Raw genomic sequence first — 25,197 nt, 5'->3', positions numbered from 1 at the left:
AGAAGAGGGGAGTAAAGTCCTCAGAAATCCTTCTCTTGATATTACGCTTGCTAATATCTCACTAGTGTCTTTCAAATGACCCAGGCCAGATCTGCAAGAGAAATGCTAATGCCTTCAGTGTAAATAGTGCCAATGCTCTAGCTTGGGTTTTATGGTCCTTTAGCTTGAGCTGATCCTGTCTTGGAAGAGCAGGTGGTCTAGAGAACTGAGGGGCAACCCCTACACCTTGTTTTTGTGAGGCATACAAGGGATTTGAAAGGCTCTTAGCACCTTTATGATTTTTAGTTTGTGCTTTGGACTTGTTCTGAAGAAAATGGAAACCTGAAAAACAAAAAATACAATCTTGTATTAGATAAATGCTATTGGAAATGGAAGCAGGCCTTGTTTTTGTAATCAAAACCATTACATTTTTGACGGTGGATGATAGCTCTGCCTCTGCCAGTTGGTCCAGCTCTTCCCCAGACATGGCTTTCAGCTTCCCATTGCAGAGACCAATATTCTGTCCTGCAAAAAAAAGCCCCAAATGAGATCTGCCCATCAGCTCTGGAAAAAGCCAACTATTTCCCAACTCAAAGAATAGAGGCAGCAATTAAAGAATTTACTGGGAAATACTTCTGAACATGGGGCATCTGACAGGGCACACAGGTCTCTGGCTCTGAGCTGGGCCGGTCACCCTGTCCTTACTCAGCTGGAGTTACGGAAGCAATACAATACCCAGATCTGTCGCTCTCCTCTCTGCTGCTTGCTCTGTGTATTTCTAATGGCAAAATGCAAAAATGGGAAGCGCAGAGATACTCACACTCCAAATATTAGTGGAGTCTATAATCCCAGCAATGCCATCTGTCTCACTGAAGGGTCTTACACTGAGAGTTTGCCATTTCTGGCGCTAAAATAGTGGAATTAAATTACTGGAATTTGGCCCATAGTCCATAGCTGCTCTATTACTGCATTTAATATGATTTGTTTCAATGGAAAAGCAAGAACTCAGTGGCATTTAAAACCTCTATTGCACACACAAAAAGAATTATAAAGTTGATTATTAAGTGACGTAACATTTGACTGATCTGACAGACATAATACAGACCCACAGGAAAGAAGCTAAGTTTGTTACCTATAGCCACAGCAGTTTCCAGGGCATCTCCAGTTATCATCTTTACTGATACACCAGACTCAAAAAGGACTTGAACAGCTTCTCTCACTCCAGCCCTTGGGGGATCAATTATTCCAACCAGACCTAAAAATGTTAGTTTGCCGAGTTCTGGACCTGAAGCCAAAGCAAGTACTAGAAACAGAGGGGGAAAAGAAGAAAAGACTAAATTATTAATAATGTGCTTCCACACATTAAAATGAACATTTAGAGGAGATGTTAAATTGCCAGCTTTCCAGCAGAAAAAGTCATTAAAGCCAGATCTTTAGTCATTATATTCAGACCTTGTACAGTCACAAAAATTTGGTGCATTCAGATAATACCATTTTATCTGAATCAGAGCATTTCTGTTTCACATGTTTCTCTTAGGATTTATTTCTGTCTAATTTAAATCTGTCTACCGAGTCTTGCCTAAACACAGATGGATTAAATTGGGACAGTACAATGTTAGACCAGACACTATTAAACTACTGTGGTAAACAACAGCGCTCCTGTAAAAACTTTTTTTTTTTTTTTAAATCTAAAAATGTGAAATGTAAATTAAGTTAAACCAGTGAAACTTCCATCGTGTAAACATCAAGGCTCTGAACATTTTGTTTCTGTTCTTGGTGCCTAACCATATCATTCAATCATTCTTAAATCATTCAAGGATATTTTGCCAGGGGTTCATGTCAGTGTTGCTTTGATGATTGAATCACAAGCTCGCAGCAGCTGCCTGAGCTAATCGCTTTTCTTCAGAGCAGTAATTTGCCATTCACAATGGCAGATGATTCAGATATTGTAAAGCAAGCTCCGTACATGAGTTACTAACCGCAAGACACAGGGCTGGAGAACATGTACATTAACTATACCATCTTCCAGACCCGGCTGCCAAGACTTGTCTCATCTACTGACATCCTGGGAACACGCACAGGAGATGGCGTCTCTGTTATTGTATGAAATCTAAGACATTTCTGAAAGGATGTTTCTAGTGATGAAGGAAATAACACACGTATAAAAACTTTTGTGGGCTGTGCGCTGACATGCAGTCAGGATCCAAAGCAGATCATTAGATTTGGTCCTAACAAAGAATTGAACCAAACTTCAAATAAAAATCTCGGTGCCCAAATCCACGTTTTGAACCCCTTTCAAAGTTGCTTTTTGTGGCTCTTGAAACAGCTTCTCTAAAAGCAAAACTTGGCAGGGCAGTGCTTAGATCAGGTTCAGCACAAAGCTTTTCAATGCAACATTCAGACCGTATCCCAGGCAATCACAACACTCCATGGAGGAAAAACATTCACCGTTGCCCGCGCTTATTTTCAGCTCCTTTCAATCTCACTAATTTAAACCCGACAAATAAAGATTAGTGGAAAGCAAGCATCCAGCAGACCTAAGACAGGCCACTTGGCAAACTCTCACAAGTATTGTGAAGAGATCACGCAAGTGATGCTAAGGATTGAGCCTCTGTCCATCCCGAACAAAAGAGAGCAGGAAAGTATTAGGGCATGATAACCTGTAAGCTTAAGTGACATAGACAGTAATGACTGACCCCGTAGACCTGAGGAGCCCATTTGTTTTTCTTCCTGCTGGTAGAAGGCTTTCTGCTGGGGTGTAAGTGATAATGAGATGCCACCGCTGTTATACAGAGTGCAATATCGAATAACTTCTTCAAATGCTCCTTTCATAAAGTAAATATCTTCCTGATCCTTTAAAGTAAGGAGATAATATACTTATCAAAAAAAGAGAAAAGAGCACATTTAAAAAATACTGATAATGCATAAGGCTTCACGTTGTAAGTAAAAAAGGTCTTTTGTTTGCTCTTTTACCAGTTTTGTAAAATGCCCAGGTGCATGTATTATTTATAGGATGTGATATTTCTGCTGTAGCCATTTTTCATGTTCAACCATCACAGACAGAATGGTAATGAAAAGGTTGGTAAGTTTTTACACCGGAGTACAAAATCAGCCAAAATGAGCTCCTTAACCCGGTAAGGGAAAAATAGCCAACATTTTCTTCCAAACATCGTATCTTTCTTCCCCTGTCAGTTATCTCTGAAAAGCTTTTGCTTTCCTGCTCAAACCACTATATGAAAAGTATTATCTTCTCCCATTCAAACACAGCTTTACAAGCTAAAATTACACCCAAGTTGGGAATTTTGAGGTTTGTTCAGTTTTTCTCCTGACATAGTTAACTTCTGAAAACATTATTTGCTAAAGAGATACCATTTCATGCCCATTGTTGAACTGCACAATTAGAAACATGAAACCAACCATTGGTTGCTTTACCTCATTTTTCAGCGTGCATTTCACAGCCATCCACTTTTGCTCAGAGCTAAACGGAATTTCCTTCTTTCTTACATAAATATCTTTTATGTCAGCTAATTCCATCTAAAGTAAGGTAAAACAAAAAGAGCACTGTAATGCTGAACAACGCCAAAGCTTGTATATATTTTCCATATTACAAGCATTGACTGTTGACCATGTACTTCAGGCAGTCATACAACACAGAGCTCAAGAGAAAGCACGGGGAGAGTAAAACCCATTTTTCAAACCCATCTTTCCCTTTGGTGCCTGATATGGGATAAATGAAACTGGAGTTTGAAGCTTGATCCCTGTTGACTTTTGCAAGAACTAGGGAGCTGCACTGCTGTCTCGGTGGGGCTTTGGGTCAAAGGAGGCTCAAGTCCTTTCCCTAAACCTGTGGCTAAGGGATGGGCAGAGCAGGTTTCTTCCAGCCCAGGCTCAGCCTCCCCCACTTCAGTTATTTCCCAGCCACCCTACTTGGAAGAAAAAGGGAAATTGCATATAACTGAATGGTCAATCATGGATGTGGTTTCAAATTATTTCCTGGTGGGTTAAACTCAAAAAGCTATTCACCACAAGAAGACCCTTCAGCTATGAAGTACGACAGCCCAAATCGATACACGCCTGCTTTAGCAGCACGCGTTGTGCTCTAGGTGCAGTGGTAGTGATCAGAAGCAGCTTCCAGTCTCTCTCTCCCCTGGCTCCCACCAAACTAAAAAATTAAAAAAAAAAAAATAGAAGAGACAACCCCCTTCGTATTCTGCTATGGCTTGGCTACTGAATGGCAGAGCAGAAGGAAGAGTTTAATTTAGCATTTCGGGAAATAAAATGTCATTGTTTAAAAAAAAAAAATCGTGGTTTCACTGTTAGAGTTACAAGCTTTAAAAACAAGAGGTAAGAGCAGACATTTGCAGGTGCATCATTTCATCAGGCACCTTCTGTGCTTTACAGCCCACCTGAGGTCTGTGGATCACAGGCTGCATAATGCTGATTAGATGATAACTTGAGGTGGTTTACGGCCCTCTGCCTATGAGCATGAACGCAATATTCATCAAAGATTCTTGTTTTACATAAATGTGACTAGAAAAAAGTAAAAAGCTAGCAGATGACCCAAATCGATGATGACCCTCTGCCATGCTTTCTCATATGGCCTGTTCTTGCTCATTTTTCACTCTCTTGTCTTCCTCCTGAACTCTTAATTGGCATGTGCAGAAAATATAAAAAAGGCCGTCCGGTCTGAGCCCGAAAGAAATCCATTAAGCAGCATAATTGCACAGGTTAACCAAGCAAAACAATTATTGCTGTTAGCACAGAAGCTCAGGAAAGGTGTTTGTCTGTGACAAGAGGTTTACATGGGAGAGGTGTACACCTATGACCTTGGGGAGGAGAGACAAGGGAAGACTAAAACCAGTCCGGGGACTTTAAAGGATTCTGATCACTGCTCTCAGACCTAACAATTCCAGCTGTTGTTTGTTTTTTTTTTTAAGTTCTGGAAAATTTTAAAACTTACCTTCATTGCAAGGGCAATGAGAGCTCCTTCTGTGGGCTGTCCCATCACACTATTTTTCCTGATAATGGCATTATTGACTACACAGCCAGCCTAGAGAAAGGGACATATTTCCATGCTGTATTTTGGTAAAATGTTACATTTTGGATAAATTAACATCAAGCAAACCATGATATATATCTAACCATCTTGATAAATCATGAAAATGAAAACTTAGTCTCTCCTCCTATTGCTTCTAACGTGCAGTATGGATAGGATAAGACCTAACCTCCATTTGAGATTCCAGCTCAGATCATTTCACTACCCAAACACTCCGCTTTAGCCTACAGTTGAATGTGCAAGATTTTATTTAATGCTAACACAAAACCCAGGGACCACCACAGTACATTTATATATTGACTATGTAGCTAGCTAAAGTCTAGAATCTGTCCACATTAAAAACCTGAACGTGGTAAAATTAATCAGTGTCTCCTCTGCCAGAATTGTATTTTTATCCAAAATGTCATTGACACTTTAAGCTGATGACTCGGGTCCCTCTTTACATGTCTTATGATTGCTACCTTTCACCCATAAGCTTCAGATATTATATCACAATTACTCAGAGCTTTTCCACGAGAATGCTCTAGCAAGACAGTTCATTTTAGAGTTACAAAAGTGGCTTTTTTCATGCTCATAACCCAAAGTGATCTGTACAAATGAAAATTGAACGTAAACAGGACAATCTGGTTTATAATTTATACTTACCTCCACTAGTTTCCCAACTGAGACGTTGGAAAATTCTTTAAGAATCTCCTTTGATGGCAGAAGATAAACATTTCCTTCTCCATTGTAGCCCACCCCACTGACCTGAGGAAGGGAGAGACAGAAAGAGCAAATTTCCCAGTGCCGGGCAGGACTATCCTACTGTATATATACATCTGTATATGTTGGGGTGCACTTGAGCAAATTTCGGATTTTGAAGGCGTGCTGGGGTTATTCTTTCTAGCTCAAAGCAATGCTTATAGGAAAGGCTGCAGCTAATGAAAGTATAATTTTACAATAGCTGTATGGGAACAAAAAGAACCAGCTTGTCTTATACAGAACTTGTTCGCCATGAGTTCAGAAGTCTCCGGCAGCTCAGTCAAGAGATCCAGCCCTTTGGTAGCAGTGGGTTCACTGGTCTTACCCTACTGATGACCGGCCTGTGTCTCCACTGCCTTACATTTTGCATCCCTGCATTTTTCACCCACTCTGCATGCAGATAAATGAACCAAGCGGAAGGATCAGGTCACTCGTATAATAAATATTGCTACAGAAGGTGGGCCCACAAGGGTCAGTGGCAGGTTTCAGTATTTACAATTATTGCAGAGAACAGCAGATGATGTCAATGAACAACTTTGTTTAAGGCACCTGAGCAGCTTTTGTACACTCAGACCCACCTCTGCCTGTCTCTAGCACTGCAAAAGTCCCTTCTCTTAATGGAATCAGTGAAGTGCAAGAAACTGCTTGTTTTGGGGCTGACTCAGCATCCCTGATTTGGGCCTAATTGAACTAAAAGCAAATGGGCCCTGCTGAGCTTGAACAGGAAAGTCCGTATTACCGCCTCGGCCATACCTCTGCCTGGAACCCATCCGAGGTCACGAGCCGAGTCACCGTCATCTCGTTGGCTGTCAGAGTGCCTGTCTTATCTGAGCAGATGACATTGCAGCAACCTGATGCAGGAAAGTTTTTAATCAGAACTAATAAATAATGCAACCGAACAATGAGATTCAGGGCCCCAGAAGAGGGAGAACGTGTTTCCCCAATGTCACTCAAACTGCACCAGTGAGAAAAGGGAGAAAGCACCAAGAAATGGATGAGTATCCTAACAGGGTGTTGTAAGGAAAGGATTGGAGTGCACGTCAGGGTATCATGCACATAATTTGGATGTGAGATGTGGTAGGAGACATCAGAAGAGGGCCACATCATCTTGAATATCATATAGTGGGCAGTCAGAGAAGGCACTGATCTCCAGGGAGTTGATCAATGTTTCTGAGCTGCAATATCACACAACAGAACAGCTGTTATATTCTGAAAAGACGTGTCAAATTCCCACTCTGCCACATGCTTCCTCAGATGAGCCGTTTAACCCTTGCTTCTCTAAATCAGGAATAACAGCTCTTCCCTGCCTCACCAAGGGACTGTGAGGGTAGATGTGTTAAAGACTGCTATAGAAAATACTTAAAAATCCACAGCTAAGAGCAGGATTAAGTGCCCCACTCGTGCCCTGCTCTGACAATCCTGCTTCAGTAAAGCACATTTCTTCCAGGGCCCGTTTACACCACAATACAGCAAAGGAGTGAATTAGCTGAGTCACCACATTCAGGCTAGTTTCCACTCCCAAGAAGGGGAAAAATGACTGTAATGCAAAAAAGAATCAGACTCCAGCTCCATTCTAAGTCTGAATATCTTCCCTGGCTCTGGAGATGACCACGCTGCTTAGGCACAGACCCCACGAGCATGATGACCACCAGGTAAAAGCCTGGAGAGAATAAAGCAGATTGGGCTGCAATTAAATTAACCGCAGGTTTGAAGGATTAGCACAGAGCAAAGCTATCACCTCCAATATTTCATTTTTAGTTATTGACAATTAAAGAATCAGATAAAGAAGGCGGCTTATTTTTCTCCTTTTCAGAAGTTTAACAGACACGGCACAATTAATGTGTAGGAGAGTACAGTTTTTGCCGTGCTTAGACTGTCTTGTCGAGTAGCCGGGCATCTGGCAGTTACACCTGTTTGGGCGCAGCCCTACCAGAACGAAATTCTTCATGAGATAAGGCCGTTTCAGATGTCCTGGGTCAGGGCAGATACAATAAAATAAGGGTGATAAGATTCCTTAGCTGCAGAACAAACAAGGGCAGTTCAAACAATAGCAGCATTTCCAAGGAAGACATATTTTAGCTGAAGGATCCGGCTGTGCAGCAGATATTTGTGACTGCATGGGCCAGGCTTGGCATTTAGTGTACTTTTTAATAGTGGTACTAAATACACAACATGTCTTCTCCTTCATGTAACTGCCATGCTGACCGAGGTCAGAGCAGCAAAGCCTGGAATACAGTGACCTGGGAATAAGGGCCAATTTGAAGATACGGGGAGGTGAAAGAATAATTTCATTACAGTTCATTCTGCCCTGCAGTTGTGAGGATGGGCTGGATGCCTTCTCAAGGTCCTCTCTGTCCCTGTTTTCCATGACTTTTTGGATATCAGGGAGATGGCCACACAGGCTGCAGAAGGACAAATAGTTTTGTTTATGCCACCAGGCTCGACTTGAGGGGCTGCAAGATTTTTTAGCCGGATACTGAAGAAGCAGACAGGATGGACCTGCAGGATGATCCCACAGAATGGGGAGGAAGGAGAAACCAAGCCTTTCAACCCAACCAGGGCATGCATATCTGCAGAGGCACTCTGCTCCCCGTGGGCCCGTGCCATGGGTTGGGTTGCACCATTCCTAGCACCTGCCTGTGTTAATATCACTGAAATAAGGGAAAAGGGTGAGAAACACAGGGTAGAAAATGTATTTAAGTCTGAGTGGGTTGCTCTGGCCCAGTAAGTATACTCCAAATTTAATTTTTTTAATCAGACCAAGGCTCACTTGGCCAGCCCGTTGCTATTCAGCTCAGATTTTTGAAGCCTGGCAGATGACCAGGCTGTGTGGCCCCTTTGCAGCCTTACCTAAGGTTTCTACTATGGGCAGCTTCTTCACGATCACCCTTTTCTTGGCCATCCGGAGAATACCCAGCACCAGTGTTACGGTGACCACGATGGGAAGGCCCTCTGGGATGGCAGCCACCGCCAGGCTGGGGACAGCGGAGAGAAAACAGCTTCAACACAGGGGTCAAGCTACAAGTACTGACCAAAACCTGTCAAAGGGACATTTCCATGGGGCGAGTTTTCCTGCTTGTACATGCATATCTGAATGGGAGTGTGCAGTGCTAACCACTGGGACTCCTGCACACTGTAAATACAAAAGCAGGACATTTATCCGACCCTTCAACATTTTTCTGGATGATTTTGACAGAGCAATTACTTTTCTTCCTCACATTGCCAAAGAGCATTAATTTCTGGCTAAGTAGGGACTTAGGGGCTGGATTTCATTTCATTTATTTAACTTTCTGAGGATGGAAGTTGAATATTCCTTGACATCACGGCTCACACGTTAGCTACTGGCTCCTGGCCACATGCAGTCCCTCATCTCCTCTCTTACATGTGGGTACAAGCTATGGCAGGACAGAATCAGCTCCCCAGATGTCCCCATGCTGCACACAGTGAATTGGAGCAACATCAGAACCTGCAACACCTAACTTGCTAGAAGAATCCAGACACAGTCTGCATCTGTCCCTTAGTTATTCCTTGAGTAACTCTGAACTTCTAGGTGTGTGCAAAAAGCAATCAAGGAGGACTTTCAAAACCATAGGCTGCTCTCCAAAACTCAGGCTTAAACACTCTTCTTTGCCACCACATCCCCCCAGGAGACAGGAAGGTGGGCACTGAGCCAGTTTGGCTTCTCTGTTGTATCCTCATCTGTGGTTTTGGTTTTATTTCCATAGAATATGTCTATTTTTTTTTTTAAAAGGATTGATTTTAGAGCCATGACAAAACCAAACAACAGGTTTTACGGGTACTACTAAAAGCACGTGGTTTATTATGCTTGATTAAGAGGTTGTGCATGCTTTTTATGCCGCATAAAATGCACATTCCTATGATTAGACGTAAATCCAGTAAAAACAGCAAAGACTAATATTTGCTGTTGCTACACTCCCACTAAATTCATAGTACAGATAGGAAAGGACATTCACAGCAGGATGAGCTGGAAAAGCCAGTGAAGCTTTTCAAAATACTGATTTCCAAAATTAAATAAACCCTCAAACTTTATTTTTTTCTATTAAACTCTGTTGTAAAGCTCACATTAATTTCATCACTGCAAGATCAATATGTATTTATGAAAGGTCTTACTCAAGTTCTCTTTTATGAAATGTCCATTGTTTCGAACAGGGAATTCCCTGGGACATGTTTCATTAGAAATCAAAGAGAAAGGTGCTTTCCAGTCCTTACCTAACTCCGATTGTGAACATGCTGAGGAGATGCTTCCCTTGTAACCAGCCAAGAAGCATTATTAAACCTGGTGGGGGAAAACCATCCGATTAAAAAACTTCAAGAAACTTATAAATCTCTAATCTGCTTTAGCTGTTGTTGGGGAACTGAGTATGCAATGAGGCCCCCATATCTCTCCTTCCGAGGTGTCTCTGCTTGAACCCCCAAAGTCCAGGTAACCCACATCAACAAGTACTTTTGAAAAAAGTGGCCCTGGAGCACAGAGGGCTTTCACAGCTGACCATGCAAGTATGAGCATTGCGTCCGACTCACCGATTATGCCAAAGGAGAAAAGAGTGAGTTGCTTCCCCAGCCTGTCCATGCTTTTCTGGAGAGGTGTTTTGGGGGTCTGGAAACATTAGAGTATAGCTGGTTTTCTTTGCTTGTTACATAAGATAAGAAGATGACACTCAGCCCAGAACAACGGACCCACACAGTCCTGGTTATCATTGCTGTGGTCCCTACGGCTGCCCAATATACCCACCCCAGACCCCCAACGGGGTCTGCTGGGCACAGACTGTCCCGCAGGGAGAGAGTCTCTGCCTCGATGCACTCAAGACAGACAAGAAGTGGGAGAAAAAGAGGAATTATATTCAATTATAGCTGGGGAGCCAAGGTGGAGACAGACTAAGGGCTAAATTGGAAAAGGACCTGACCGAGTCAAGGACTGGGTAATGTGTGTGCAGAGCCTCTGAGACAGAGATAAAAAGTCTGGACCCCCATCCCTGTCCCAGAGGCTTTGCACACACATTACCCAGAAGCGTCCACTTCTGCTTTGCTGTGATTTCTTGCATTAATGGATCGAGAGTTAACTAGTTTTTAGACCCTCATCTGTGTTGGCTCAGAGCTCTGGCCCATGAAATTTTGGCACGTATAGAAGTAAAATTTTATATACGCGGTGGAAAGTTGGGGGGAGGGGGAAGAAGAAACCATGATGTTTGGGTGACTACCAAGTTAGACACAAGCTGAGCATCACAAGTCTGGATTCAGAAGCCTAAATCCTGCTTATAACCTTCTTTTTTGGATACAGCACTTTGGTGTTCATCAGTCACACAGGCATTTTGTAGCAGAAACAGAAACGAATCCAGTGCATTAACCCTTGGAACTGCTCTTCCTCACAAACTTTCATCCAGAACATCCATCATTTCCAGAGAGACACAGAGACTTTTTTACCTCTTCAGCTTGCATCATTTTGAACACTTCTCCAAACTGTGAATTTTCACCCGTCCCAATAACTACACCCTGAAAAGAAGGAAAAAAGAGAGGGGGAGATGAAAAAATCTAGAGATTCTGTAAATAATGCTGAGGAAAAGATCAAGGCTGACAGGACTCACTTTTCCCTTGCCATATCGCACTAGGGTCCCCATGAAAACAACATTGCTCAGCGTGGTTATGTCTCCGGCTTCCAGTAAGACACCGTCAGTCTTGTTGCAAGGCTCAGCTTCTCCGGTAAAACTGGATTCATCCACCAGCAGATCTGTAACCTAATTAAAAAGGCACATTTCTGGCACTATTAAGACAAGAAATTTCCAAAACAGTCCTTTGTACGTATAGCTGTAGTTACCTCTATCAGTCTGAGGTCTGCAGGAACCCTGTCACCAACAGACAGATATATGATATCTCCAGGCACAAGCTCTCGCGCTAGAAGATGCTGCAGTTTTCCTTCCCTCAGGCTACATTAGACAAATGGAAAAAGAAGGAAAAAAAACTAGGCTGTGAGGTTTTTATTCCTTCTGCAGGCTTGGGAATGTGACTGGCAAGAAAGCAAGAGCCCTGCCCCAAAGAGCTTCCAAAGTAAATAAGAACGTAAAATCTTCATAACGATGAGGAGAGATGATTATGTTCAGTTTGGGCTCAGTTTTAATTCATAAACAGATGGGCAGGTTATGGAAGACTTGCATTTCAGCAATAAGTGACTTAAACAATACTTATATAGTAGATAGGAGTGACAAGATGGTGTATTTTCCTGTGGCTCATGCTTTAAATAATGAAATGCAGATTCTTTAACCTAAAAAGAAGGGTTTTAAAGCTAGAATTACTGCTGGCATTTCACTATTGTATTAAAAGTACAGCCTTTCAAGTGGTTAGATGTTTATGGTGTCATATCACAAATAAATAAAGAACAAACAGTGGTGTTCGTAAGATCCAAACCTGCGTGAACTTTGGACCAGAAGAAAACCCCATGCTGCTTTTGCAGTGGAAGGTTTCCCTGAGCCTCACAGCTTATTTATGTTGGCTGTGAGAAAACTGATTAGCAAAGACATAAGTAGGAAAAGTGTTCCCTGTAATCTAAAGCACCGATACCAAACATCAGAGCAGTCAGGGAAGCGGTATCTGATACACCCTACAACTGCTCCATGGGCTATGGTGTGACTGCACTTGTGTGTGGCCGATCTGCACCGAAACCCCCCCGTGCCCAGCACGTATGTGCAGCGACGGGCAGGCGTGGGCAAGGAAACCCGGCCCACGTGCACCTCCGCTCACAAGCCATTTTGTGCCAATCATCTCTCAGGGGCAAAACTATCCCAAAGCCAAAAAAATATGCAGGTGGGGTTTTTCCTGCACAGGGAGTCAGTGACACGCAAGAGGCTGCAGGGACCCTTATGCAGGGTGTGGAGCGGGACGTTTCTGGGACCCTCCTGTCTCTCAGCATTTATTCGATTCCACTGGGTGCCTACTTTAAAAATCAGAGTTATTTCATCCCCTTTCACCGTGCCTTACAGCTGCACCCACACACGGTGCCACTCCCCCAGACACCGGGTCCTCCTTATGTGCACGACAACCTGAAGTAATTTTCTTCACTGGTCGGTTCTGCTCTCATAACCCAAACCCTTCTAAAACCCACTGAGCCAGGCATGCCTCACCAGTTGCACTCGGGGGGCACCAGCTTGTTAAGTTCTTCCAGAGATTTTTCCGAGCGATATTCCTTTTAAACGAGAAAGGAGAAGAAAGCCAAGTTACACGAGCGGGCTCGCTCATGGCAGCCCCGGCTGCGGAGCCGAGCTCCGGCTAATGTACCTGGATGAAGGCCACGGTGACCACGATGAGCACTGCCTGCGAACAAAGAGGCATTACAGGCGTGGGCACACCAGCTTCAGAGAGCGGAGGGTTGGGTTGCAGGAGAGGTGCCACCTACCATGGCGATGCTCGCGGCGTCCTCAAATTCTTTCGTGATGACGCTTACTAAAGCGGAAGCCAGCAACAAGAGAATGAGGGGATTTTTAAACTGAAAAAAATGAACAAATCGTGATATAAAGTTAAATATGGCACTGCTGAAGCTGAGCTGGCCTCAGACCTCTTCCGAAAGGATCAGACATGTGGTTTTGCTGCAGGGACCCTCCTTGCTCATGAGAGCACCATCGCTCTGCCCAGACAGAGAGGGTGCAGCACCTGTGGTTGGGCTGAAGCCGGATCCTGCACCCGCACAGGGGACAGGCGGCATCAGGGACCAGCAGGACAAGGCAGAGGCTCACACCGAAAGACATGAGTTTCCTCTCTTTTCCCCTCCTTGCGCAGGCTCGGCTCGCCTTTGCAGACATACAGCGCAGGACTGACTCTAAAAGCTCCTTGGAGGCATGGTAGGTACAAACAAAAACTTTATTGTCTTTTTAGAATTTGAAACCAGAAATCCTCTTTTTTCTTTCTTTTTTTCCCTTTAATTAATCTGCTAAACTCTGTGCTGGACCAAGGGCTGCAGGAGTCAGATCCTCACTTTTTTCACTTTTAAACAGAGATTTTAAGGACCTTTCTCGTACCTCAGAAAGTTACAGCTCCATTTAGCTAATGTGGGAATTGATGTAAGGGAATTAAGTCAGGCAAAGACAAGACTGCCTGTTTTGGGTAACAGATGTGTGGTGATGCACGGTAGGAAAGCCAAGGTTTAAACTTATTCCTTGCTGAAGCCAAGTTTTTTTTCTCTTTAGAGAGACTGGGCTGAAGGGGAGGCTTTACAAAAAATAGCAGCTGGAAGAAGCCACATCTGCTGAGGGACGATGCTCAAGTGCCGAGGTGTGAACGGTGTGGGACTGCAAGCAGCTCTTCCAGAGACACCGACAGGTTGCGGAAGGGTGTCCTAAAGGATTCCCTTGGTGTCCCCGTAGGAGAAGGAGCTTGTTAAGGATGAGCAGAAAAAAAGCACCATCTCACATTTTATTAAGAATAAAAGAATCTTTGAAGAGACCTAGTGATGATTACAAAGTGCTTAAAGAATACTGATCACATAGAAAAATATGTGAAATAAAAATAAAGTCTTCCAAAGCAACTAAAATCTTCATGAACTGGCAAGAAGAAAATCAGTCAAATTGCTGGTTGAAAATAAACAACAAAGAAAAGACCCCTCCTGTTTGGTTAAAAGCCCTAAAAGAGAGGTGAAAGGTACATTAAATACTGATGAGAACTAGTTAATAAAAGCAAAACTCAAGGATAACTCAGCTGGGGAAAAACAAGATCGCAAATACCACCTTCTGCCTGGCTTTTTGGGGGCAGCTGGATTGAAATCGTGGATCTTCACCACGCATGGCACCGTGTATGGATGTATCCGTTACTGACATGTTGCTAATAGAGACGCTAACGCTCACCTGAGCTCTACAACTGCCTCTGCTTTTGCTGGACGTTTAGGGCTTTCCTTCGCTGGGGCAACTGAAATCAGAGTGGCTTTCAGCTACTATTGGTTTTCCTCAAACCTTTCACGATTTTATGACTTGCCTTAAAGGGAACAAATACGCTCCAGAAATCAGGTCACTGATCTACGGCTTTTGATTTGTGGGCTGTGTGGAGATAAAAAGGTTTTTATTTTTATTTTAGGATGTTAACTTCACATTAAATGATCCTGCATCTGAATCTCACAATGGCTTTCCTGGGGGAACAGACAGTTCCTGTATCCGAAGCTCATCCTGTTCCAAGGCTGAATCCGTGGAAGCAGAAATCCTGAATATTTCAATGTAGAGACATACTTAGGCCAACGCAGACAGGGGTTTTTGCCAGGAAATGAGAATATATGCAGAAAATCCTTACCTGGTCTAGATATTTCTTCCATATCGGCTCTGTATTCTCTACTGAAAATTCATTCCAGCCATGTTTTAACCTGCGCTGTAGCACAGAAAACTCAGAGAGTCCAGTCTGTAAGTCAACCTAGAGGGAAATTTAAAAAAAACCCTAAACATTACATATTGTAGAATAGTTATAGAAAACTTCTTAAGGCAAATTTATGTTAAAAACCTGTAAGCAGACTGGGCAAGATGTTCATGGTTCAGTCCCTCACAAAAAAAAATAAATCTATCCACTGTTTTTCTGTTTAGGTATTTATTTTTGTTAAACTATAAAACTTTATCATCAACCATCATAGAAACCCATAAAATAAGCACAAGTTAATTAAAAAAAAAAAATTCCTCAAATGAGAAACCATACAATAGATGACAAATTAGAAATCTAAAATAGTAAAGGAAAGAATTGATTTCTGGTTTCACTGTACATTTAAAGAAAAAATAAAAATACCCTTACAAAATTCAAACAGAACAAATGGAGAAGGAATAAGATCTATTTTGCCTGGATTTAACAAAATAGCAAGGTCAGACACCAAAATATCACTAAGCTTTATAGCTTTCCCTGGTCGTGGGGACTCAGCCTTTCTAAATTTCCATGTATTTTTCATACATGGGGTTAAGCGTGAGTTATCACATCAGATTTGCCCAAGGGCAAACTCCAGTGCAGGCCGAGTAACCGGAGTTTTCTTCCTGAGCCCCAGCGTCCCCCCATCCCTCCGGCTACGTCCACGCCGCAGCTGCGGGGAAGCTCGAGTGGGGCCGGGGCAGAGCGGCCGGTCCTGCCCCCGCAAACTTCCCTGCCCGGGCTGATCTCCCCGCTCCGCGTGGGCAAGCGGGTCTCAGCACGAGCTGAACCAGGTGATGGCTACAGCTTCGCTCTTTGCTTGGGGTAGGGATGGCGAGGTGAATTTAAATCTAACAATTCAAGCTGCGAGCAAGCCTTTGAGAAGTCATCTAGGACAATAAATGTGATGAGTTTTGCCTCTGAAATGAAACCTGCTATGAAAAGCAGGGGAAGAAGTGCTGCGTGCGTTTGCACAACGTTTTCCAAGGAGCTGCCGATAATTCGAGCGGGTAAGCTGTGCAGCCTGCGCCTGGGGCTCCTCTGCCAGCCTTGGCAGAGCACTGCGAGCGCTTCATTTCCCAGGCTGGACAATTGAACTCTTTCACCTGCAGCTCACAGGCCCACTCACTTCAGTGAAATCCTTCCCCAGGACAAAGGGAAGCACAAATGCCCAATGCTGAGCCTCGAACACGGCCAACACGAGGATTCGCCCCACGTAAAGGCAGAGGCGTTGGGCAGTCCAGGAGTTTGCGTGTGAAACCAAAGACCAATTTTGCTGCTCGGTCTCTTCCCAGAGTCAGATTACACAGGCTGCGTTGCTATGTTCACACAGACCTCTACAAACCCTTACGTTTAAAGCTTTTGCCAAGTCTTCTTTGTGGCATTTACATGCGTCTTTCGGGGGCAGAACTGTCACCTCCTTCTCCTGCTCAACTATTTTCAGCTCACACTCCTCGTGGGTCTGAGTAAACGAGATAAAGCGATCGTTAGGCAAGAGCACGGTTCATAAAAGCGTTTCAGCATCTCTTTGCTTCCTCCCTTAATCCCACTCCCTTCCCTCACCTTGCCAGCCGTGTGACTCCACAGTTAGCTAAAACACTTCCTAAATCACAGCACTTTATAACGTTCACTAATTAATCTTTATTACAGCCCCAAAGCCAGGTGCACAATCTTGTAGTGGACAGAAAGGCTGTTAGGAGCTGGATCACCAAAAAGACAAGCACATGCCACCGCCGTGGTCAGAAAAGTGTGCCGGGCTCTGCTGTCTGCAGGTATCCTGCCTGAGATGAGCATTTTTCCACACCAGTGTCTCACAGCCCGCTGCACGCTCAACGCTCAGAGCAAGGAAAAAACCTTTTCCCTTGTTAAAGACATAATAAATGAACAGAAAACGTGAGCTAGAAAAATGTCTGAGCCAGTGGGAGAAAGCAAAATTGTCCTCTTCCGTCTGCACAACTGTTTTCCTCCGCCACTGGCTCTGCAAACGCCTCCGAGCAGGACAAACCCTTCCTGTCCCATCCAGGCAGCCCGAGGGCTGGGCCGAGCTCCCAGCACCCAGGGGCTCAGCACCCTGACCTCTCTTCTCTTTTGGGATCCCCTGTCTCCTTTGCCAAAATGCTCTTTCCAGAGCAGCAGCATCCCCTGAAATCTCAGCCAGGCCCACGGTGGAGGTGGTGTGACCGCTGTTGCAGGGTAAGTACGGAGAGGGAGAAATCTCACCCTTCCCAAGGGACAGGAAAACACATTCCCATTTGCTTTCATTCATAAAGCACCAGAGCGCCTGTTCCTTATGAGAGGGATCGCGAGAGAGCGTGGTGCTCAGCCCCCGGCAGAGCTCAGCCCTGCGCCAGCTCACGCTCGGCAGGGCAGGAGGAATTCGGCACCAGTTCCCTGCTACCAGCACCCTGGGGTGTTTGCTGGGGGCAACATTCAGGTCCAGCTCATCAGCACCTGAGCAAGGGTTTGGAGGACTTCAGAGGTGCCTGCAGTGTTATTTGGAGAATTAGCCCTTCTATGAATATTCAGGAGGTTTCTAGGAACATCCAGTGTTTTGCAACCTAAAGCCCGAGATAAATGCAGAAAATCTCTTTGGCTGTTCGCTCATGTGGGTACACAGAATTGGTTTCTGTCTTGTGGCTTCTGGAGAGCTCGTAGCAGATGAGATAGGAGCATCTCTAAGCCCTGCTCCTTAAAAAGGCTTTTGCCACGTCCATACGTTGCAGCCCCCTTTTTATCGCTGCTTACTGACCCACAGTACAGCTGCTAACCCATGAGGTACCAGCACCGACCTGCTCCCAGCGGAAACGCGGAAGGGTTTGCTGTGATCCCTTGGTCTGTGCAGTGCTCACTTAGGAGCCATTTTGCCCCAGGAACAACCTGCCTTTCCAAAACCCCAGCAATTTGCCCAAGTTTTCCAAGGATTTTCCCGCTTCCATAAATCCCTCACGCTGGTGACCACGTTTTGCCCAAAGAACCTGCAGTATTTCTCCGCTGTTTTGAGGTGTACTAGCACCAGGCAGCGCCCTTATTTCATTTCCTTAACAGACATCCCTAGAAAGGACAAAACATGTCCTTCCATCTTCAAAACTGATGATTTATTCCTACTTGTGCAAATTCATCAGTTCCATGTAACTGTTGACTCCCAGACCCTGCAAGGCCGCAAGCCACCCGTGCACCTAAGGAGATGGAAGGACTTGCTGGGAAGAAAATACAGGGCTGTCACATATAGAAACATACCTTGCATTCCTCACTGTGCTGATTTGATTAACGTGGTTTCTACAGGCTCCTCTGTGCTGCTGGTGGCACATGCAGGTATCAAGGCAGAGCCTTGCCTTGAAGGAGTTTAAATTTTAATTAGAGGAGCCAGAGGGTGGGAAGAGACCCGGGCACGAGGGTAACATGCCTACAGTCCCCCAGAGCCAGCGGGGGAAGCCAGGGCCCAGCTCTATCACTAATATTTACCTTCGAAAAGGCGTGGAGGAAATGAATGACAAAAGCCTATGGATGTGCCCCAGCCGTACGCAGCCAGCGCTGGCTGCGGATCAACAGATATGCTGGCAGCTCCGTGCTCCTTACCGTCGGGGGCTGTTGTGAAATGAACAGCTTTATTGGGATGAGTTAATTCGCATTGATTAGCTTACGCCTGTAAGTGATTTCTGCTGGACGAACGTGGCACAGCTTTTCCTACCAGGTGAACAGCTCCGGCAACGCACAAGTTGGAAACGCATCCATGGAGCCCCATCTCCCTCCTCCTCTGCAAGGCGCTGCCGGTGCAGAGCCCCTTTGCCCCTAAGCACATCCCACCCCACGTCTGTTAGGCACCAGGCAGTGTCCTGAGCAAACCTCTTCATAAACTAACCTCTCGTTGTGCATTACTTTCTTTTCTACTTACATTGTAAAACAGATGTGGGCTATCAACATTACCCATTTACATTTTTAACCTTTATCCTTTAGGGGTAACTCAAGCACAAGAGCGCACGACTCCATACAGCAGGGCAGGAAGAAGTAAAAAAAAAATAAAATTATTAGTTTATCTATTGCTTTGCAAGATCAGGAGACATTGGAGGCTGTAAAGAGCAGCTGGCCATGGCTGGAACCCATGCAGCAGCCTGCCCCAGCGCACCTCGGAGCATGGCCGGTGCTGCCGGTACCTGTGCTGCTGCCTCCACATCCCTCGCCCTGAAACAATCCATCAATTGTCATGCCGAGCAGCCCATGCGGGAAGGAAGAAGGCACGGGGCTTTCTGCAGAGTACATAGCCCTTTCTGTATACTCTGGCAAACAGCCCAAAAGATCAGTCCTCGGGATTTACCCCCCACCTCTGCCTTTACTGAGGTTTTGCATATTTTTTTCCCCCTGTCTTAGATTACTTTAGACCAAGCTAATATAATGTAATCCAGTCAAAAGTGGGCTGGGTTACTTAGTCTAAGAAGAAGCCCTTTAAAACATTAAGCAGAAACCCTCTTGTATATTCTTCATCCTCACTAAAAGAAATAAATCAAACCATTCCCACAAAAGCCCTTTGCATTGCTTTTTTTGGCGCACGTGGCAGGCGGAGGACCTGCGTTTCAGGGGTGCAGGCAGCATGCAGAAACCAACCGAGAGCGGACCGCAGCCCTGCAAGCGAGAGGCTGCCTCGCTGGGCTTCGTTATCTGAGCCCCCAGCCCTTTCCCACCCACCGCTGTGATTTCAGCTCCTCTTGCACAGTTTCTCGCTCCCCCATCGCACGTCTGTCGCAGAATTGCAGACTTTCTACGTGAAATAAAGCCTCTGGTCTCCCTGCTTGCAGATATAAGCCTCAAAATAGACACTTTGTGCAAAAAGCCAAGGGTTTTCCAGAAAAGCTGCTTTAAAACTATTCCCTGGATTTTAAGTTGCCCCCAGGGGTACTGGAGGGCTGACTCAGGCTGGGTGGGCAGTGCCCAAACCTTGGGCTTATTGCCCCCAGCTGCACATGCCCCTCCCCTCACCCCCACTGCTCTCTTGCTCCTGCTCAAACCTGGCTTTTTTTTTTTTCTTCTTAATTGAAGAAAAATATCATCCAGCTCCTTTTAATCTAAAGCAAAGCCCCTCGAGCTGAAAGATGGCATTGCCATCCCTGCAGGAAAACCCCGTCACTGCAGCTCTGCAGCCGAGAGTGATTCCGGTTGAGGAGCCTCCTCACCCACCCAAACCAGTCCCATCCAGGCCCAAAAAACCTAAAACCCCAAGAGTTTAAGGCAACTCCATATATAAGGTCTCCTGGGAGGGAGGTGCTGCAGCCCTCAGCCCAAAAACCTGTGGGAGGTGGAGGGAGGGAGGGATGGAGTTAACTCCTTGCCTGCTGGAAGCTTTTCAGAAGCGAGGAATTGGGCTCGACACCTCTAAGGGGCTGAAAACACACGTGTGTGTAAGTGAATCCTGTGTCTCTGCTGTGCAGGGGCAATCCCACGGTCTTTGTTTTGTCACCTGGAAGGAAAGCTGCACTATTTAGTTTATTTTGAGGGCATATAAAAAAATAGGTACCTGCATGATAATAAAACTATTCTGATAAGAATGCTCTGCATATCCAGGAGGATATGGAGCCTGTGAAAGTCTCCAGGAGATAAATGTTGATTGGTGTGAAACCTGAAATGGAAAAAAGCCTCAACCCAAACTGGAGTAGTAATTTAGCCCTGAACGTAGGACAGGGCTGGGAAATACCCGTACTCCATCTCATGGCTACTGAATCCTGAATGGATCAGGTGTTGTGGGGGAAAGGATCAAAAGGGGTTTTGGTGAGGAGAAATGGAACAATTGCAATGGAAAAGTCCAGAAACTCTGAAGATCTTAATGCACTAAAATCTACTACCCAGACGTGCCGGGGGTGGGAGCCAGCTCTTTCTAAAGCCAACAAGAGAAAAAGCCCCTAAATCACAGCAGGTCCCTGGTGGGTTGGCAGTAGATATCCATGAAGTCTTCTCCCATCCTGATGCTCTCCAAGACCTTAAAGGTGTTTCCATCTTGCCCTGGGCTTCAGTTATTTCGGGATGAAGGAGGCAGAGGGAGGCCTGTGACTGCCTATACGGCTCCCTCCCTCTGGCACCCATCTGTGGCTCCCGCAGGATGGGGGCTGAGCGTCACCAGTCCCAGCGGTGCCGTGTGTGGAAATGGAGGCCACCCCACAGTGTGGAGATGGACAGATTGCCCTGGATGGCGTTACAAAACCCACCCATCTCATCAGGTTAAAAACTATTGGGAGCTGAGGGCTGCAGCCCCCCGGGAAATCTGCCCTTGACTGTATCCATTGGGTGCGCTGGGTGCCACGGGGGTGACCCTGGTACATGGTCAAAGGAAAAGGACCCACACAGCGCACAGAGGTTTTTTTCACTTTCAAACACACATACACAGGTACGTGCGCTTGTGCACGCGTGCACACACACACACACACACACTTGGATGCTCAGAAGAAAAATCTTTGGATGTTTTTCAGATTTCTGCAGGAAACACATGGTTCTCATAAACTGTAAATTGGCACCACAAAAATTCCCTGTGATTCTGAAGGGGCCGCTGTAGAAAAAGAGTTGAAACCGTATACGGCAGAGTCTAGACACAGGTTGTGCCTGTGCTTTGATGTGTAGGTTAACTGTTCTGCCCTCTCCAGATAACACCATCACCAGAGCCTGTGAGCTGGCCATCACCTCGCAGCTACCAGCGCTGGGGCTTTTCCTTCACAACCCACAATTTGTGTATTTATCCTGGCTTGAGTCCCATCAGATCACCTGGACTCACGTCTTTAAGGACCAGGACAACCCTTTGACCAAAATACTCAAAATATCTGTAAGATTGAAAGTGCTCTGTTTTCAAATAAAGAAGCAAAATACCATCCTTAGAGGAAATGTGAGTCATTCACCAGCCTAAATCATAACCTGAGAATACGTTCTCGATTTATCAAGCTCCTGTTGTCATTTCACATCGCTGCCTACTTCCTACACCTGTAGCCAAAACGCTGGTCATTTCCCTGTCCTGTTATAAACCTATCACACTCTGCACGGACCAGAGCTAAAACTCAAGAAGGGTTTATATTTGGAAGTAAATATGTATCGTTATTTATTTTGGCGCAACAGAAATGGTACCGCCAAAGAACAAGCCAGACTAATTGCTGGTGGCCTCCTGCCTATGGATGGTCAGAAATCTCAGCTTCCCATCAAAGCGAGATTACAGACACTTTCTGTAACCTCAACAAGATCTTCCTTTCCTGGGATTTTGAGCTATGTTTAAGCAGTGTAGAGTAGCATTGCACAACGCACTGCTCAATGTCTTATTTTCGTCTCCCTGTAGCACTGACCAACCCCCATACTGGAAAGACGAGACTCAGAAGAGAGCAGAGGATTAGCTGAAATAACATCTGAGAAAAGACCTCAGTCAGACAGCCACGGAAAAGAACATGAATATCTCAAAAGTGTGTAGATGGTGCTTGTTGGAACGGGACTAAGGGCTAAGCCTGCATGCTGAAGGAATTAAACAAATCAGGTTTACGTGGGAGGACACCCAACCAATCTGTCGTGTGGGAGAAAAAAATGGGGCTTGAGCAATGGAGATCCCTTTGCTGAGCAAACGTGAAAGAACATTAACAAGAAAGCATTATTTCAAAGTGGACTCCACGGGTCTGAGCTAAAGCTCTTCTCGGCCATTCGTTACCAGTAATGACTGCAGCAACACAACAGACAGACGAGGGGTCACAGCCCACCACCCGTGACTGGCACCGGTGGCAGGGGGTACCCCCGGGGCCAGGGTTAGCCTCGCTCTTCATTTACCCTTCTGCTGAGACAGCGTTCGCGTTTTGTGCAAGCACTCCCGAAAGACCCCGCACAGCGCCCATGGGCCTCACGGCCGTTGCTCTGCTACGACTTTTGTTAATTTTGAACCTCCTCAGCGCAGAGAACAATGTTCCTGGCCAGGACTTCGGCCTGAGCTATACGTCCTGGGAGTATTGCATAGAAACTAGTATCCCCATCTCACCCCGCTGCCTGGTAAACATCATTAATCTCCTCCCCTGTTGTACAGGGAATGACTCGGCGCAGAGAGAGGAGAGCGCAGCAGCAGCAATAGCAGAGAGAGGAGAGCGCAGCAGCAGCAATATCAAGTTACCGGTGGGACAAAGCAGACAAAGTAGACAAATTTAATCCCAATTACACAAACTATTTCAGCAGGTTCAGGCAAGAGGCATAGGCAATCCTCACCTCCTCTTCCGGCTCGCCGCTCCCAAGGGGCTGATATTTCTGCACAAAGTGGAAAAATGACCTTTTCTGGAAGAGTTTGGTGAAACCTCCTTCTACCATCTTCGCTGCACAGCAGCGGGAAGCGCCCCGGCGGCCACAGGGACGGTGCCACCCGCCGCCGGCAGCGCTGGCTCGAATTCCCCTGCAAGCGCGGGGCTATGGTTACGGGTAGGGAGAGGCAGCCTTTACCTGCCGCCAAGTCACGCCTTCGACCACAGGTGCTGGAGGGAGGCTGCGCACCCTTCGAGCAGCGACGCAGGATGCTTCGCCCATAAAACCCTGTCAGGGGAAGCTTGTCTGTGTTTAAGACCGTGGCTGATACAGGAGTGAGGTGGCCCTATGTGTGTGCACGGCTGGCACCCGAAGAGCAGGTTGAGGTCTTGCAGCTCTATGGTCTCCTCCGCCCTCTGAAAAATTGTTGCGGGAGGAGTGTCGGCAGGGGCTACATCTTGGGCAGGCAGATAGGGAGGTTGTTTTGCCAAGGCCGCTGCGTGCAGAGGCAAGACGGGTTACACACACTGCCGAGCCTGTTTGTAAACTTCCAGGCTGGGGAAATCCTCCTTGAGAAACACTCCAGTCAGCATAACGCCGGTATTTATAAGTATTTACATCAGGGAGAGGGCATAAATGCGTGATGTGTGAATACGTGATGCTCGTTTATTAAGAAACCACAGTCTTTCACTCGGTAGAGGGGAGCACTTTCATGGTGGTTCTCAACATAAGGCCGAAGTTAACCAGTTACACCCTTTCTGAAGATTCATAGCTCAGGAGCATCGTGCTCTGGTTTGCACCAGGACACCTACATCCTCCCCCAGGCATCATGACTACAGGATTCGCTTAGGCTTAAATTGTCTCTAAGGTGTAAACTATGAGATTAAGACCCTCCTTTGACAGTAGAAACTGCATTGAGGGAATAAATATCATTCCCAGTCAGAGAAAAACATGTGTTTTCTGCAGAATAATAGTTTTCTCCTAGGACATCCAGGTGCCACCTTCCTACCTCTGGGGCAGCGGAGGTGGTGACACCCGGACCATGATGGGACCAAAACCCCAGACCCTTACCTGTGTGACAGCCCACAGTACCCAAAACCTGGCCAACTTCCATCAAACTAGTGTTTTCCCCGTGGAGCATTTCAGTGTTGCCTATCTACATCTCCCAGGTCCCACCAGTCTAGTGAAAGCTGGTGAGCCCCATGGGACACCCCACCAGCATGATGCTGCTAGCAGCTACAGATAATACACATTGTCCCAAGCTGTGTCCCACTGAAGTGGTCTGGTGGGAGGGCTTCTTTCCAAAGACCGAGGGGAAAGCGGAGCGATTGGGAAACACCCTGCAAATAGATGGGTTCTCGTAAAACACAGCTGGGGCTTCCTAAATCCCTTGGCTCCTGATTGAGAAATGCTTTCTTAATGACCCGAACTGGATGTGTCAGGCAGATGGAGGAAGTTCCTGCATCGCTGCAACAGCCCTCCTTCCCATGGGAAAATATCCAGGGATAATGCTGGGCACTGATTTTCAGGCAGCTCACATCCAGGCCCTGCCCAGGGTTTAAGTAAGGTGCTTAGCCAGGGCTTGAAGGCAGCCCAGGCTCCCAGAGGTATATAGAGATTTAGACCTTATTGAAAGGCATAGGAATTAGGTGGCAAAACATCTCCGAGCTCACATATGCTTCTGAACTGGTCCCCTCCTTCTGTAGCTTTTTTAAGGATCTGGAGCACAGCCAGCTGGCTCTGCCGTGGTCCTGATAAGGCAAAGCAGGCACTGCCTGGCAAGGAAACACATTCTTCTGTTCATCTGAGCGTGT

General features: G+C 45.8%; 1 protein-coding gene across 1 annotated transcript in view; it reads right to left on the bottom strand.

The window, feature by feature from the left end:
- The window catches only part of ATP2C2 (ATPase, Ca++ transporting, type 2C, member 2), a 29,345-nt gene extending 5,893 nt beyond the window's left edge, over window positions 1-23,452 (bottom strand). Inside the window, exons 1-20 of the mRNA XM_009332310.1 lie at window positions 23,354-23,452; window positions 16,503-16,613; window positions 15,059-15,175; window positions 13,182-13,271; window positions 13,064-13,099; window positions 12,910-12,971; window positions 11,610-11,718; window positions 11,380-11,529; window positions 11,219-11,287; window positions 10,319-10,394; window positions 10,007-10,073; window positions 8,627-8,751; window positions 6,530-6,627; window positions 5,681-5,782; window positions 4,940-5,029; window positions 3,412-3,513; window positions 2,676-2,832; window positions 1,112-1,282; window positions 407-504; window positions 271-321 (exon numbers count right to left, since the gene is read on the bottom strand). Coding sequence (XP_009330585.1) covers window positions 271-321; window positions 407-504; window positions 1,112-1,282; window positions 2,676-2,832; window positions 3,412-3,513; window positions 4,940-5,029; window positions 5,681-5,782; window positions 6,530-6,627; window positions 8,627-8,751; window positions 10,007-10,073; window positions 10,319-10,394; window positions 11,219-11,287; window positions 11,380-11,529; window positions 11,610-11,718; window positions 12,910-12,971; window positions 13,064-13,099; window positions 13,182-13,271; window positions 15,059-15,175; window positions 16,503-16,613; window positions 23,354-23,452 — 1,980 coding nt within the window. The remainder of the gene's footprint in view (window positions 1-270; window positions 322-406; window positions 505-1,111; window positions 1,283-2,675; window positions 2,833-3,411; window positions 3,514-4,939; window positions 5,030-5,680; window positions 5,783-6,529; window positions 6,628-8,626; window positions 8,752-10,006; window positions 10,074-10,318; window positions 10,395-11,218; window positions 11,288-11,379; window positions 11,530-11,609; window positions 11,719-12,909; window positions 12,972-13,063; window positions 13,100-13,181; window positions 13,272-15,058; window positions 15,176-16,502; window positions 16,614-23,353) is intronic.
- Between the last annotated feature and the right edge of the window lie 1,745 nt (window positions 23,453-25,197).

The sequence above is a fragment of the Pygoscelis adeliae genome, unplaced genomic scaffold (assembly GCF_000699105.1).
Source record: "Pygoscelis adeliae isolate BGI_AS28 unplaced genomic scaffold, ASM69910v1 Scaffold18, whole genome shotgun sequence".
Taxonomy (NCBI): domain Eukaryota; kingdom Metazoa; phylum Chordata; class Aves; order Sphenisciformes; family Spheniscidae; genus Pygoscelis; species Pygoscelis adeliae.
Note: the sequence above shows the minus strand (reverse complement) of the source record. Positions and strands in the feature narration are given on the sequence as shown.